The following is a 13,050-nucleotide window of genomic DNA, read 5'->3' as shown; positions in this document are numbered from 1 at the left end:
TGGACATCTCAGGGTGGGAACTTCACCACCCCCTTCCCCATCCCTATCCTGGCCAACCAGACCCTTTTAAGAGGAATAGAAGGATGGGCAAGGTCCCCATGAGTGGGGTGATAGGTAGCAGACACAAGGGAGCCCAGAAAGCCAGGGGCAATAGCCCCTCCCAGCCCAGGACTCCACCCACCCACACTAGGAGCAACCGGAAGGGCTGGCTAGCCCTGTCCTGGCTTTCTCTGCCTGCCTCAGGCACAGGAGAGTGTGGCAGGAGAGCCCTGCTCTGGAGAAGAGGAAGTCACCAGCTATAACAATTCGAAAGCAGGGCTCCCAGAACCCTGGGGAGTCAGACGCCTAAGAAAAGAGGACTCCCTGAATAGGGAAGATAGGAACAACGAGGACATGGGCACTCAGTGGCCGCCAGCTCCCAGTAACATATAGCTTCCAAGAAATAGGAAGCGAAGTGTCAGACTCAGCCAGACAATCTTCAATGCAATTCCCAGAATCCTCCAGGGGATAAGAAGGAAGGTCTGGGGGAAGGAAGTGTCTTTTTTCTTCTGAGATTCAGGTAGTGCAACAAGTCTTCTTAATGTCTAGCTTCAGTCCTTCTTACTATACCACCCACCTGTGGTTCATTTCTCTTCTCTATCCCTGTCCATCCAGTGCTCCCACATGCTATCCCACAAACCTTATGGAGCACACACTGAGGATGGGGTCCAAGAGCCCCATCCAGAGCCAGCACCATTCTCCCCAGACAGCAGTGACTCCATCCCCTCCCTCTGAGGTTGCATTCTGGTCTCCTAACACTCTGAAGCCGCAGAGGGGGAAAAATCCAATGCTGGCTCCCCTAGCTCTTGCAGGCTACCATTTTATGGGCCCAAAAGGTTGGCAGGGAGTCCTGACTGAAAGAAAGAGAAGTCTTACTTTGTGCACAGTCAACAAGCCCAGGGTTGTTGGCATGGTGGCACATGCCTATAATCTCAGCAGCTCAAGAGGCTAAGGCAGGAGGATTGCAAGTTCAAGGCCAGCCTCCACAACTCAGTGAGGCCCTAAGCAAGTTAATGAGACCCTGTCACCAAAAAAAAAAAAAAAAAAAGCCAAAGGTTGGCTCAGGAGCACTACCCTGAAACTGTGAGGTGCCAGCGGCCCTGGGACCCTGAAGACATCGAGCCTGCCTGTCTTCTAGTTCTTCCCTACCCTTTGAACCAGTCATGTGGAAACCTGTCAGCATGGCCTGGGAGCTGCCATGTGCCAGGTCCACGTTATGTGCTAGCTGAGCCCTCTCATGTGAAACCAACTCCAGGAAAAATGTGGACATCTTTGGCATCTTCCACTTCCCCTCACAGTTAACACGGCCTCCTCTGGTCATCCTATCCTAAGCCTTCAATCCCTCTGGAATGATAGAGCAGGGCAGAGGAAGGGTGAACAGATCCCAATCTGTAGTGAGCACAGTCTGTGCCAGGGCAGGGAGAACAGAGGCCAGGAGTCCCCTTCCCAGACCCCTACCCTACACCAGCACTGACCCACTTTCTCTTCCTCAGGGCTGGCTACCTGCCTTCCAGGGGCTCAGAGGCAGAGCCTGGGGCTGGGCGACAGGACGCCATGGTTCCTGGCTCCACCTCACACCCATGCCCCAGTTTCTCTGGTCAACCAGAAAGGAGGGGGTAGCTGCCTCCCCCTCCTGGGAAAGGGAAGGAGAGAAAGTGTGGAGGGTTCTGGGAGTTGCTGGGCAGACAGGTGTTGTCATGAAGCCTGTCTCCCTCCCACGCTGGGGATAAGGAACCTGGCCATCTCCTCCAGGCCCAGCCTTCATCGAAGCTGGCTCGCATGGCAGGCCGCACTCTTGCCCTCTCCTCTGAGCAATGGCACAGAAGAGTCCAGGTCCTAGGTCCAGAGCAACTCTTCCAACCTGGCTGGGCTGAGCCTTGGCTGTGGCAGATTCAGTCAGTCTTTCAACCCCACTGAGGAAAACATGCGGACAGAGTCAGTTCTAGCAAAATAAAAGGAAGCCTCACTCCTGTGTTTCCTACTGCCCTGCCAGAAAGAAGACAGAGGCCAGGGAATGGCCTCCCCAGGAAAGCAGGCAGTCCCATCAATGGCCTTTGCCCAGACTCCCAGGACTGCCAGAGGTAGGTAGATAAGGTCACATGCTGGCATGCAGCCCAGTCCAGAGGTAAGTGGATAAGTTCCCACTCCTGGGGGTGGTGGGCCCCAGAAACTCAGTGTCCATCTGCCACCCCTCACTAGGAACTCTCTTACTAACTTGCTCGCTGTGAGGGCAGGGATAGATCATCTCATATTATCTCTTGTTCCCCCACAGGCTAAGCTTACTGGTGATACTCAGTGAGGATTTGCCAAACCAAAAAGTTCCTATGCTGAGAGACACTGAGAAGAACTGGAGGAACAGCAGAAAACTCCCTGCCCTTACCCAGCCCTGCTATTCGGTGCTCTAGGGAAAGAGGAGAGATTGGAAAGTGATAGGTGTTCAGGGGCTGGGGCACCCCATCTTTGGGGACTAGTCATTCTCATTATTCCCAGTTCTGTCCCCTGCCCCATGGCCCTAACCTTTCCTTCTTGGGGCTCTCTCCAAGGTGTCCCTAGGGAAGAACACCTGTGTGCTCTGGCTACAATTTGTGGTTTCACGTGTGTACCCAAGGCACATGATTTTCAGGCTTCTGCCAGGTGCTGGGCACCCACAGCCCCGGCCCAGATGCTAGCCAGAATTGTGGGAATGGAAGATGGTGAACCCCTCAAAGAAGGGCTGCATGGAGGCTGGCTGTCACCCTCGGAGCTGATCCCAGAACCATTGGAAAGGACCTCAGGAGAACACCCCCAAGCAGTGACCCCAGTTGTGAAGCCTCTCAACAGTCTTGAAATGAGGTTCCCAATCTGGGGCTCCCTCCTTCTCTCCCAGACACACAGAAGACAGCATCTCCCCCTACTGGGGGGAGCTGGAAAGCCATCCAGGAGACAAGGCCAATGCCACAGGCCTCACTCAGAAGGCCCATCCTGGCTAGGGCCCAAGCTGGTAAGACACCTTCAGCTACCCCACGCTCCTACCAGCTCTGGCAGAAGTGACTGCAAAGGGAACCTGGACCACCGGCATCTGGAAAGGAGACCCGATAACTTCATCTGTGCTGGATAGATTATTCAACCTTGTATTGCAAGAGAGTGAAGTCCTATAGCTAGGAAACATCCTTCAAAAGCCATTACTAGATACCTCTGAGCAGCCTCTGTGCCGTAGGCCAAGGGTTAGACCTTGACCTCCATGTGAAGCGGGAAATCGAGATGGCTCCCAGAAGGGTCAGGGTCACAGCTTAGAGGAATGGAGCAGCTGGCACTACTGCCAGACACAACTGACCTGCTGATGCAATGTCCAGCTGAGGCAGGAGAGGAAATGACGAATACCCACCAGACCTCTGCTGTCCCCTTGTCAACCCAGCCTAGAGGAGAAGGCAAGAAGCCAGGGAGCTCAAGAGCCCACCTGGCACAGCCCCTACAGGTTGAATGAAGGAAAGGGCAGAGGCAGGAGGACGTGAGGGGTAACCACAAACCTACAGGAGGGATGATGGGGATCAAAGTGGGGGTGACCCAGACTTCTCCCTCCCTGCTGCTGCTTCTGGTCCACCCTGCAGATGGGCTTGCATCCCAGGCTCCAATTTCCCTGTCTCTTAAAGAAGGAAAAGTACCCATCCACCCTACAGAAAAAGATGTGGGGACAGGAAGGGCTATGGAGGGTTAAAGTTGAGCAACATGGGCTCTGGGCTTGTCGACTGTGCAGGAGACAGTCAAAGAGAGAAGGCAGTCATTACTCTGACCACACTGACCCATGACCCTCCTGGGAAACTCCTGAGGGTCCAAGTCAGGCCACTTGGACACATCTTCATGGGCACACATCCAGACCCACCCCAACATAAAGTTGCCTGGAGTCCCACCCATACACTATTTCTGGCAGCACTGGGCAGGGTCCTAGGAGCAGAAGAGAATGTGAAATGTCAGAGTAAAAGACCCCAAATTAGGAATCTACCATTTCCAGGGTCCAAGAGGATGAGATCTAATCTACCTGGACTCTGCAGAGTTGAGACTCCTCTATAAACATGTCCCCCCACTCCCACCCCATGCCACACACCCAAACACAGAGGTTAAGGCCCAGGCCTAGCAAACCTCCACCAAGAAAAAAATATGAACTACAGAAGGAAAGAAGCTGCTACCACAAAAAGGAAGCAGGGCATTCAGCTATCCTGGGGAAATGCTTCCAACACCACCTCAGGCCACCCAGAGAGATTCTGGGGTATGTACCCCCTACAGGCCTACCTACCCTGGCCAATAAGGCAAGGCAGAACAGGGACCAAAGGCCCCCATACTGAAGGCAGGCTCAGGGCAGAGGTGGACAGATGCCCTCCCAGGGCCATCAATTCCCACGACTACCTCTGTCCTTTCCTTTCAATACTCCTCTACTCCTGACCCCCTACTTCCCGGACAGCTGAGACACCAGCAGTCGGCTGGTCTGGGCGGGAAACCCACACAGCCCACTGCATCCAAAGTGGCCCCAGGGGGCTCTTCTCCAACCTCCCAGCTCTTACCCGACTTGTTAGGAGAGTTCATGCCGGCTCTGGGCCCGCAGGAAGCTGGCGTTGGGGGCTGGGACGGGAGGGGATGGAGCTGCGGTGATGTCAAGAGAGACAGACGATAACAGACAGATGGACGGGACAGGAGCCCGGGGCCACCGTGCCTCTAATGCCCATCCAAGGCCATCCTTCGGGGTGAGGCAGTCAGGCACTCAGAACGGCATCCCTGGGGAGAGATGGAGCAGGGTTAGAGGCCCCCAACTCAGGAATCTGGGAATCAAAGGAGACCTTGGAGTGATCAGCTTACACCTTCCTGGGGGCACAGAGGGACAGAGCAGAACTTGACCAGACGCTGGTATCCTCTCTTCCTAATTGATAAGGTTCCTGATGCCCAAGGGATAGGAAATGGCTACAGTGACCACAGCTAAACAAAATCCTTTGCAGGCATGTCAGTTTCCTCTGCCAGGTGGGAAGACGTTACAGACTACCAGGGGTGCCTGATGTGAGACTAAGTATGTACCAAAGAAACGCAGGAGCTTCTTGGCTTCTCTCCACTGAAGTAGGGAAATGCAGAGCTGACCTGGGGTTCTTGGCAGAAGTTAAGGGAGAGCCTAAGCTGGGGACTCCCAGGGGGAGAGTCATTGCCTCTCTATTATCTGAACCTTGTACCTCTCAACTCTGGAAATATAGATGTGCTTTAGTCTTGGTCTTCCCCCACTCAACAATGGGTTTGGGCAAGACAGTGTGTTTCCAGGAATTGGGAAAGCCAGAGACATCCATTCCCAGACCCAGCACCTCCAGCTTAAGGGGTTCAGGACCCAAACTCAGAGCTTTACATATGTTTCATAGGTTATATCCCAATGCCCTGCCTGCCAAACCATGGCCTGACACATACTAAGTCCACCAGAACACAAGAGATTCCTTTTGCCAGTTTGCACAAAGGCACCAAAGAGCCCAAAGATAGCTAAGGACAGTATAGTAATGGAATATGTACTACAGGACCATGGGTTTCCCAAGCTGTCCCCGCCCCTCCAGCTCTCCCCGCCACCAGCCCCACAGTTTGTCCTCAAGCCTCACACGCTAGGTATGCACCCACCTAGGCCCATCCCTAAACAGTCCATGATCCACCCAGACATGATCTCATTCATTTGCTTCCAAATGAAGGCAGGTCCTCCAATACCCAATGAAAGTGAGTAGCAGGAAGCAATGAGAGGAGGCTGAGAGCTAGTGAAGTTTAAGCCCTAACTGTGCTCTCCAAGCCTCCAACCGGCAATCAGCTCTGCCTCCTGGACAGCCCCACCTCCTGGAAGGATTAGTTCTCAGTAAGCCTGGCATTCTCATCAAGGATTCCCAGGGGTGGGGTCCATTTGGAGCCCAGAAGCCATCCGTGACAGGAACACAGGAACACACACACACATATACATGGGCACATAGAGAAGACCTGAAGGTCCTGGGCCTGCTGCCCCTGCTCTTGCCCACAGAGGCTGGACTCTGTGGCTGCAGAAAGGCGCTTTCAGATTCAGGGTCAAAATCGAAGGGGCTAGATGGCTCCTGACAGGCACCTGTGTGGGCTAAGGACAAAGGAGGCTGCACAGGGCTGGGACCAAGCTCAGGAATGCAGAAGGTGGGGCTGTTGATGCCCTGGCAGGGCCCGCGTGGGTTGGCAGCTCAGCCAGTGCCCACACCAGGGCTGGCGCCCAGTCCCGCTCACACCCTTTCCCGTGGGCTGGGGAACACAAGTTCAGAAATTCCCACGATTGCCAGCAGCCTGAATGGCTCAGCCCATCTCCTTAGTGAGGAGTACCTCCTTATCAGAGCACTCCAGAGAAGCGACCAGAATGGAACAAAAATTAAGCTCAGCCCCCAGGCCCCATCATCTTCACCTACCCAGCCTCTCTGGTCTTAAAGGCTCTGATCCTCACCTACAGGGAAAAGAGAAAGGGGGCAGCTCCCTGAACACACAGTGGGATCAGGACCCAGTTACACTGTTTCTCCCCACCCGATGGAGCTCAGAAGCAACCTGGGCCCCTGTCCACCTGCAAAGAGTATCTGCTGACCTCCATTCAAGTCTAGTGAGTTTTTTACTCACTGGCCAGGGCTCCCTGGGAACAAAAACCCATTCAGGGCCTGATCAGGACAGGCATAGATTCTTGTCTGGGGCAAGGCACAAAGGGGAAAGAGGGCAGCCTGACATTCAAAACCTGAGCTGTTTGTTTCTGCCTCTACAGAGAACTCACTATTGTTACATGAGGGTCTCAGTGGACAGTCAGCTGTGTGGCTTCCAGAGGATCCATCCCTTAGATGCCAAACCAATGAGCAGCCTGGCTTCCACGATGATCTAAGTAGGCAGATCCCCTGGCTCTGTACCCCTTACCGCAGTGGCCAACTCTTTTTTCCAGATAGACTTCTACCCCACTCCAGGACCCAAACCCACCTTCCACCTCCAGCCAGGACAGCAGGGCAGGGAAGTCTGCAGGAAATCAGCTGCCTCTCACCCTGCAAGCTCACGGATAAGCTGAAGGAGGTAGGACAAAAAACCTAGGAAAGACATCCATCCCCACCTCACTTGTGAGCAATAAAAACTCTGGCAGAAGGTGGGAGGAGGAGGGCGGACAAGTGAGGGAGATGTGAAGCAATGCAATGTCCCAAAGGCCACAAGTTCATGATGTTGCCCTGCAGGGATCTTGTCCCTCAAACAACTCCCTCTGAATTCCTGGGGCATCAGGTGTGCCTTGGAGGGCTTCTCCAGAACCTGGATTCCAGCACCACCATGCCACCCACTCCCAACACACCAGGTCTGGTCCTGACAGAAGCAGGTCCAAGTCATGAGCTCCCAGGTCATAGGTGGCATTGCCAAGCAGTCTGAACCAAGCTTGTGAGTCCAGGATAGGCTTTACTTGCCCCAACAACTGCATCAAAAAGCTACAAGTCCAGACATTCCATCCGAAGGCACACAGGGCTTCTCCTCTTCACCTCTCCTGACTGGCCACAGCAGGCCACTTTCTCCAGCCTAAGACAGTGTTCACTGCCTTGTGGATCCCCCAAGCTGAGCCAAGAGAAGTCCAGGAGGATCAGAGCCATGAAGGGTGCTGACTTGGATGTCCAGGCCCCCAACTAGGGAAAGGGGGAAGGCAACAGGGGAGGAAAAAAGGCACCAGGCTGACAAATTCATTTTTGCAATCGGCCCATTTCTGTTTGTCTGCTCAGACGCAGCTCCAGGCATCTGCACAAGCCAGATGGAGGAGGCTGCTATTTCTAGAAAAAAGAGGGGGGGAGGGGAGGAAGGGAGGAGGCGGAGGCAGAGGGCAGAAGAAGGGGTCTGTTTGCCCTAAAACCTCAAACAGAATGATACCCCCTCTCCAGCACTACTAGACAGGGTTCCCATTCAAGAAAGGGCTGGGACTGGGACTGGGGTGAGGTGGGGTGGGGGAGAAGAAAGGCAGAGAAAGTTTAATTAGCCAAAGTCGGCTACAATAGGCCCCCTCACGGGCTGCATCAGGTTTTCATTCATGAGCAAGCGACATTGCTCCAAAAATGCCAAGAACCGCCCCCCCTCGCTGTCTCTCCCTCCCCCCCCCCACCCAGCCAACAGGAGTGAGTCCTCTAGCAGGCTGGCTGAGCCTGATGCGGTGTTCCAGACAGCCCTCCTCAAAGGGATGTGAGTAGGAAGAATTAATTATTAAAGAGCAGCTGGTACTTCAGCACCGACTGCACTACCCCAGCTTCTATGGCTGATCCCCTCCCTGCCACCACCATGAAGAAACACAAATGACCCCCCACTTTCCCAGGCCCCACACAGCTAAGATGCCACCCCTAGGAAACAGAAGGCAAACCTTTGTCTCTACAGCTACTTGGGGTGGGTGGGGCATGTGACATGGTTGCCCCCTCCAGATGACATGATCCAGCCAAAGTAGAGGTATATACTGGAGAAGAGGGGAAGGCAGCCTGAGTGAACATCTCTTCTATCCTTGCCCCCAGGTAACCTGCAGCTGGGACTTGCATCTGTGGCCCCTCGTGTGCACACACCCCAGCACAGAACGGAGATGCTGGGGGCCTGCTCCTCTAACTCAGAGATCCCCAACCTAACTCATCAACATTTAACCCAGATGCAACTCCAAGTGGAAAGAGGGCAGAGAGGGTTCAAGAAAAGGGGAAGGAGGCAAAACAAGATCTGCCCAAGCTTTGTGTATAGGGAGGGAAAAGGAGGGAAGATTGGAATGAAGAAGGAAGCAGCCCCCAACATGGCTTACTCACATCCCTAGCCCAGCCCAGCCCAGCCCAGCCCAGTATCTCAACAGCTAGCATAGGCTCAGGGATCCTGGTGCCTGGGACTTGGGAGACTCAGTATCCTCCCTGACTACACTGTCTGGAACCTAAAAGGACACTCAGGGTAGGACCCATCCCAGGATGCTATCCTGCAAGGCAAACTAGCCAGGGGTCCTTCTGGCCAAGACTCCTGAATCTCCCATCCCCTGCCTCCTTTTGTTTCTATGCTCTGGCTCCACCTTCCCCTCCCAGTTGGACCCTGAACCCAATTACTATCACCACTACCATCACCTAGAAGCTCCAAAGCTAACTCCAGGTCCCAGGAACACAGTGGTCACTGTCAGAGTAGTGGATCCCTTTCACATCACCCCCCAAAGCAACTGCAGCTGCTACCCTTCCTCTCTAGGGACAAGACTCATCTTAGAAGGCCAAAGGCAGAGATATCAAGCGGTCCCCTTCTCCTCCAAATGAAGCATCCCCACCTTCCCTCTTCACTATCCCCCAGACCCCCATATTAATCACTTATCACCCAGCCGGTTCTCATCTCTCCCAGGGCCCCAGGGAAGGGGAGGGTAAAAAAGCAGACTCCCCCAAGTTAACAAGGCTCTGACAGAGCCCCTGCCTCCATGAGATACAGACTCAGTATGAAAAATGGGGGGCATCCACCCGAGACAAGAAGGGGGGAGCTCCAATTCATCTACTAGCTCTCTCCCTAGCTCCAGGGTGTCAGACAGAAGAGGGTGGGAACAAACGCAGTAACGCCTCACGGGGAGAGGGTGAGAATAATGGAAGAGAGAAGTGAGGTGCCCCCCCCCCGCAGTCCCCCTCCTCATGCACGGGAAGTCAAGGACATAAAATCAAGGAGGCGTTCTAGGAGATGGGGAGAAGCGCTGTGGGTGGGCAGCTCCTCTGACCTCAGAGTACCAAGAAAGGAGTGTTCAGAGAAGAGGGGTCTGCACGGAATCTGGGTGCAGGGCTCAAATCATTCTGCATCACAACATACGCCGCCGAGAAGGGGGCAAGTCAGACATCCCGGACCAGTCCCCAGGCCATTTGGGGGCGCCGGGCACGGGAAGGCGGCCCCTCCCTTACCTGCAGAGAAGGCACCCCTGCATGGGAGGGTTGGGGAGGGGCGCGCTCAGCAAGCCCAAGGCCAAGCTCCTAGGCTGGCGATGCTCCCGGGGGGCGCCTGCTGGCACCCCGGCGCCGGGAGGAAGGAAGGGGGGCGCGGAGAGCGACGCGCGCGCGAGGAGCCCGCGGGCAGCGAAGGCAGGAGGAGGGGGCTCCGCCGGGCATCCCGGGGCCGGGGGACAAGGGTTCCGGGCGGGTGTGGTGCGCTCACCCCCTGCGGCTCGAGCTCCGGCTTCGCAGGCGGCGGCGGCAGCAGCGGCGGCGGCAGCAGCAACAGCGCCTCCTCGACGGCTCCTCCATCTTTGCGGCGGCTCCTCCGGCTCAGCTCGCCGCCGCCACCAACAACAACATTCGGAGACGTCACTCCCATCACGTGACCCGACCCGGAGCTAAAAATAGACTCAGACCCCCCCCCGCCAGCCCCAGCTTCAGCCACCACCAACCCCTCCCCTCTCTCTCGGCCCTCCCCGCGGGGCGGGGCCAGCAGCGCCACCGTGACAGCTTCTTAAAGGGCCGTACCCAGCCAAAGCTCCGGTGAGCGAGCCGGTGAAAGGCAAGGGATCTGAGTCCAGCGAGCCTTGGTGGAGGGAGCCCTTCAGGGACCAGGACCCGCTGCTGGGGCTCAGTCTTTGGAACGTACGACTTTGTTCCCTGCGGTTTTTCTTCCGACTTCCTTTTCAAACCGTGGATGGTGCAATCTTTGCCTGCCTAAGCGGCTCCCTAACACGCCCTCCCGTGGTGGGGGAGGGGAACTGGGGTGGATTCCTAGGGGCTCGGAGCCCAAGCCCCTACTGGAGCCTGCGAGGCTTGGACAGGTCTCGAATCCGTCAACTCTAACCACAAACTGTGCATCCGTGTTAGGGAAAGAAAAGCCTGGGGAACGTCAGGGTATGGCTAATAGTCCACGGCCTTCAAATGGGCAGACCAGGAGCCTGCAAAATTGCTGGTCCCTGACTTTGGTGCCATCCTCACTGCAGTGCCCCTTGGAACATATTATGAATATGTGTGATTAAACCTGGACAGTTTGTCAGTGACCCAGCAATTCCACTCACAAAACATTTATTCTAAGGGAATAAATATTGCTGTGGTCCAATGGCATGAAATATTGAAAACAAAATCCATCAGTAGGGGATTTACACATAGAGTAGAAACATGCATTCAGTGGGATAGCATACAAACATTAAAAATTATTTAGACCTAGGGCTGGAGGTATAGCTCAGTAACAGAGCATATGGTCAGCATGTGTGAGGCCCTTGGAGTTCAGAGTTCAATACTCAATATATGGGTGTTCAACCCTCCATATATTGGGGGTGGGAGGGATTGACCAGGCAAAATCAAAATGCTCCTGATTTTCTTGAAAATCAAGAATCCAACAGGTATTATTGAATCATTCCAATATATTTATATATTGGAAATGTTTATATATATATATATATATATATATATATATATATATATATGAAATGTTCATATATATATATATATATATATATATATGGGGGGTACCAAGGATTGAACTCAGGGGCACTTGACCACTGAGCCACTTTCCCATCCCTATTTTATATTTTATTTAGAGACAGGGTCTCTCTAAGCTTCTTAGGGCTCTCCAAGTTGCTGAGGCTGGCCTCAAAATTGTGATCCTTCTGCCTTAACCTCTGGAGCTGTTGGGATTACAGGCGTTCCCAACCACCTGGCTGGTTCCAATATTTTAAGAGCAACAACAAACTAGATTGATATGTCTGAATATGTATGTATATTAAAAGACTAGGGCAATATACAACAAAATGTTATCTTTACATTCTTCTTTATCTCTTCCTGTAGATGTGTAGTTTGTAACAATCATATTACCGGTGTGGTGCGCTCACCCCCTTCCGCTCAAGCTCTGGTTAAGCTTGGCCAGCGGTGGACAGCGGTGGCTGCAGCAGGTAACCTGCTTGTGTGCACACACCCGGGCACACAGTGGAGATGCTGAGGACCTGCTCCTCTAACTCAGCCCACTCACCCAGCCCAGCCCAACCCAGTCTAGTATCTCAACAGCTGCATAGGTTCAGGGGTCCTGGTGCCTGGGACTTGGGAGACTTAGTATCCTCCCTGACTACACTGTCTGGAACCTAAAATATATCTCCACCCCTACCCCATGTTCTAAGTCAAATCACCCCTCACCTGAGATAATATAGGTGACACCCAACCAATCAACTCCCTGCATCCATCCCAGCCTTCTCCGAAAGCCATGTCCTTTTTTTTTTTCTTAATATTCCTTAGTTGTAAATGGACACAATAGCTTTATTTATTTATTTTTATGTAGTGCTGAGGATCAAACCAGTGCTTCACGCATGCTAGGTAAGTGCTCTATCCCCAGCCCAAGCCATGACCTTCTAAGAATACGAATGTAACAAGGCAAGGTGACACACACCTGTAATCCCAGGAACTCAGAAGGTTGAGGCAAGAGGATCACAATTTTGAAGCCAACTTCAGCAACTTGGAGAGACCCTAAGCAACTTAAAGAGAACATGTCTCAAAATAAAAAACTAAAAGGACTGGGGAAGCCAGGCACAGTGGTACACACCTATAATCTCAGTGGCTTGGAAGGCTGAGACAAAAGGATCCTGCCAGTTTCAGCAACTGCAAGGAGCTTAGCAATTCAGTGAGACCCTGTCGCTAAATAAAATACAAAATAAGTCTGGAGATGTAGCTCAGTGGTTGAATACCCCTGAGTTCAATCCCTGGTACCAAAAAAAAAAAAAAAAGGACTGGGGATGATGTAGTTCAGTGGTGAAGTGCCCCTGGGTTCAATTTCCAGTACTCAAAAACAAAATAAAAATGTGTGTGTGTGCACATTTACACGTGTGTGTACACACACAGATCTAATCAAAGAAGTGTGTAAAGCCTTTCTTTTTCTTTCTTTTTTTTTTTCCTAGTACTGAAAACCCAGGGGCACTTCATAACTGAGCTACATCATCTAGCCCTTTTAATATTTTTATTTTTCTCTAGGGTCTTGCTAAATTGCTGAGGCTGGCCTAGAACTGTAGCCCTCCTGTCTCAGCCTTCAGAGTTATTGGGATTATAGGTGTATGCCAGCATGCCTGGTAAAGCC

The 13,050-nt window shown here is 53.2% G+C and overlaps 1 protein-coding gene across 3 annotated transcripts in view; it reads right to left on the bottom strand.

The window, feature by feature from the left end:
• The window catches only part of Hdac5 (histone deacetylase 5), a 35,627-nt gene extending 25,316 nt beyond the window's left edge, over positions 1–10,311 (bottom strand). For all 3 annotated transcript variants that reach the window (XM_046442825.2, XM_046442827.2, XM_046442828.2), the window contains exons 1-2: positions 10,168–10,311; positions 4,575–4,785 (exon numbers count right to left, since the gene is read on the bottom strand). Coding sequence is in view for 2 of the 3 variants with exons in the window: in XM_046442827.2 (XP_046298783.1) it covers positions 4,575–4,596 (22 nt within the window). In the remaining variant the exon portion in view is untranslated. The remainder of the gene's footprint in view (positions 1–4,574; positions 4,786–10,167) is intronic.
• Between the last annotated feature and the right edge of the window lie 2,739 nt (positions 10,312–13,050).

Source organism: Marmota monax, unplaced genomic scaffold (assembly GCF_021218885.2).
Source record: "Marmota monax isolate L192 unplaced genomic scaffold, Marmota_monax_Labrador192_F-V1.1 WCK01_AAM20220418_F8-fsc00205, whole genome shotgun sequence".
NCBI lineage: Eukaryota > Metazoa > Chordata > Mammalia > Rodentia > Sciuridae > Marmota > Marmota monax.
The sequence above is the reverse complement of the archived record's forward strand: the minus strand, read 5'-3'. Positions and strand labels throughout refer to the sequence as shown.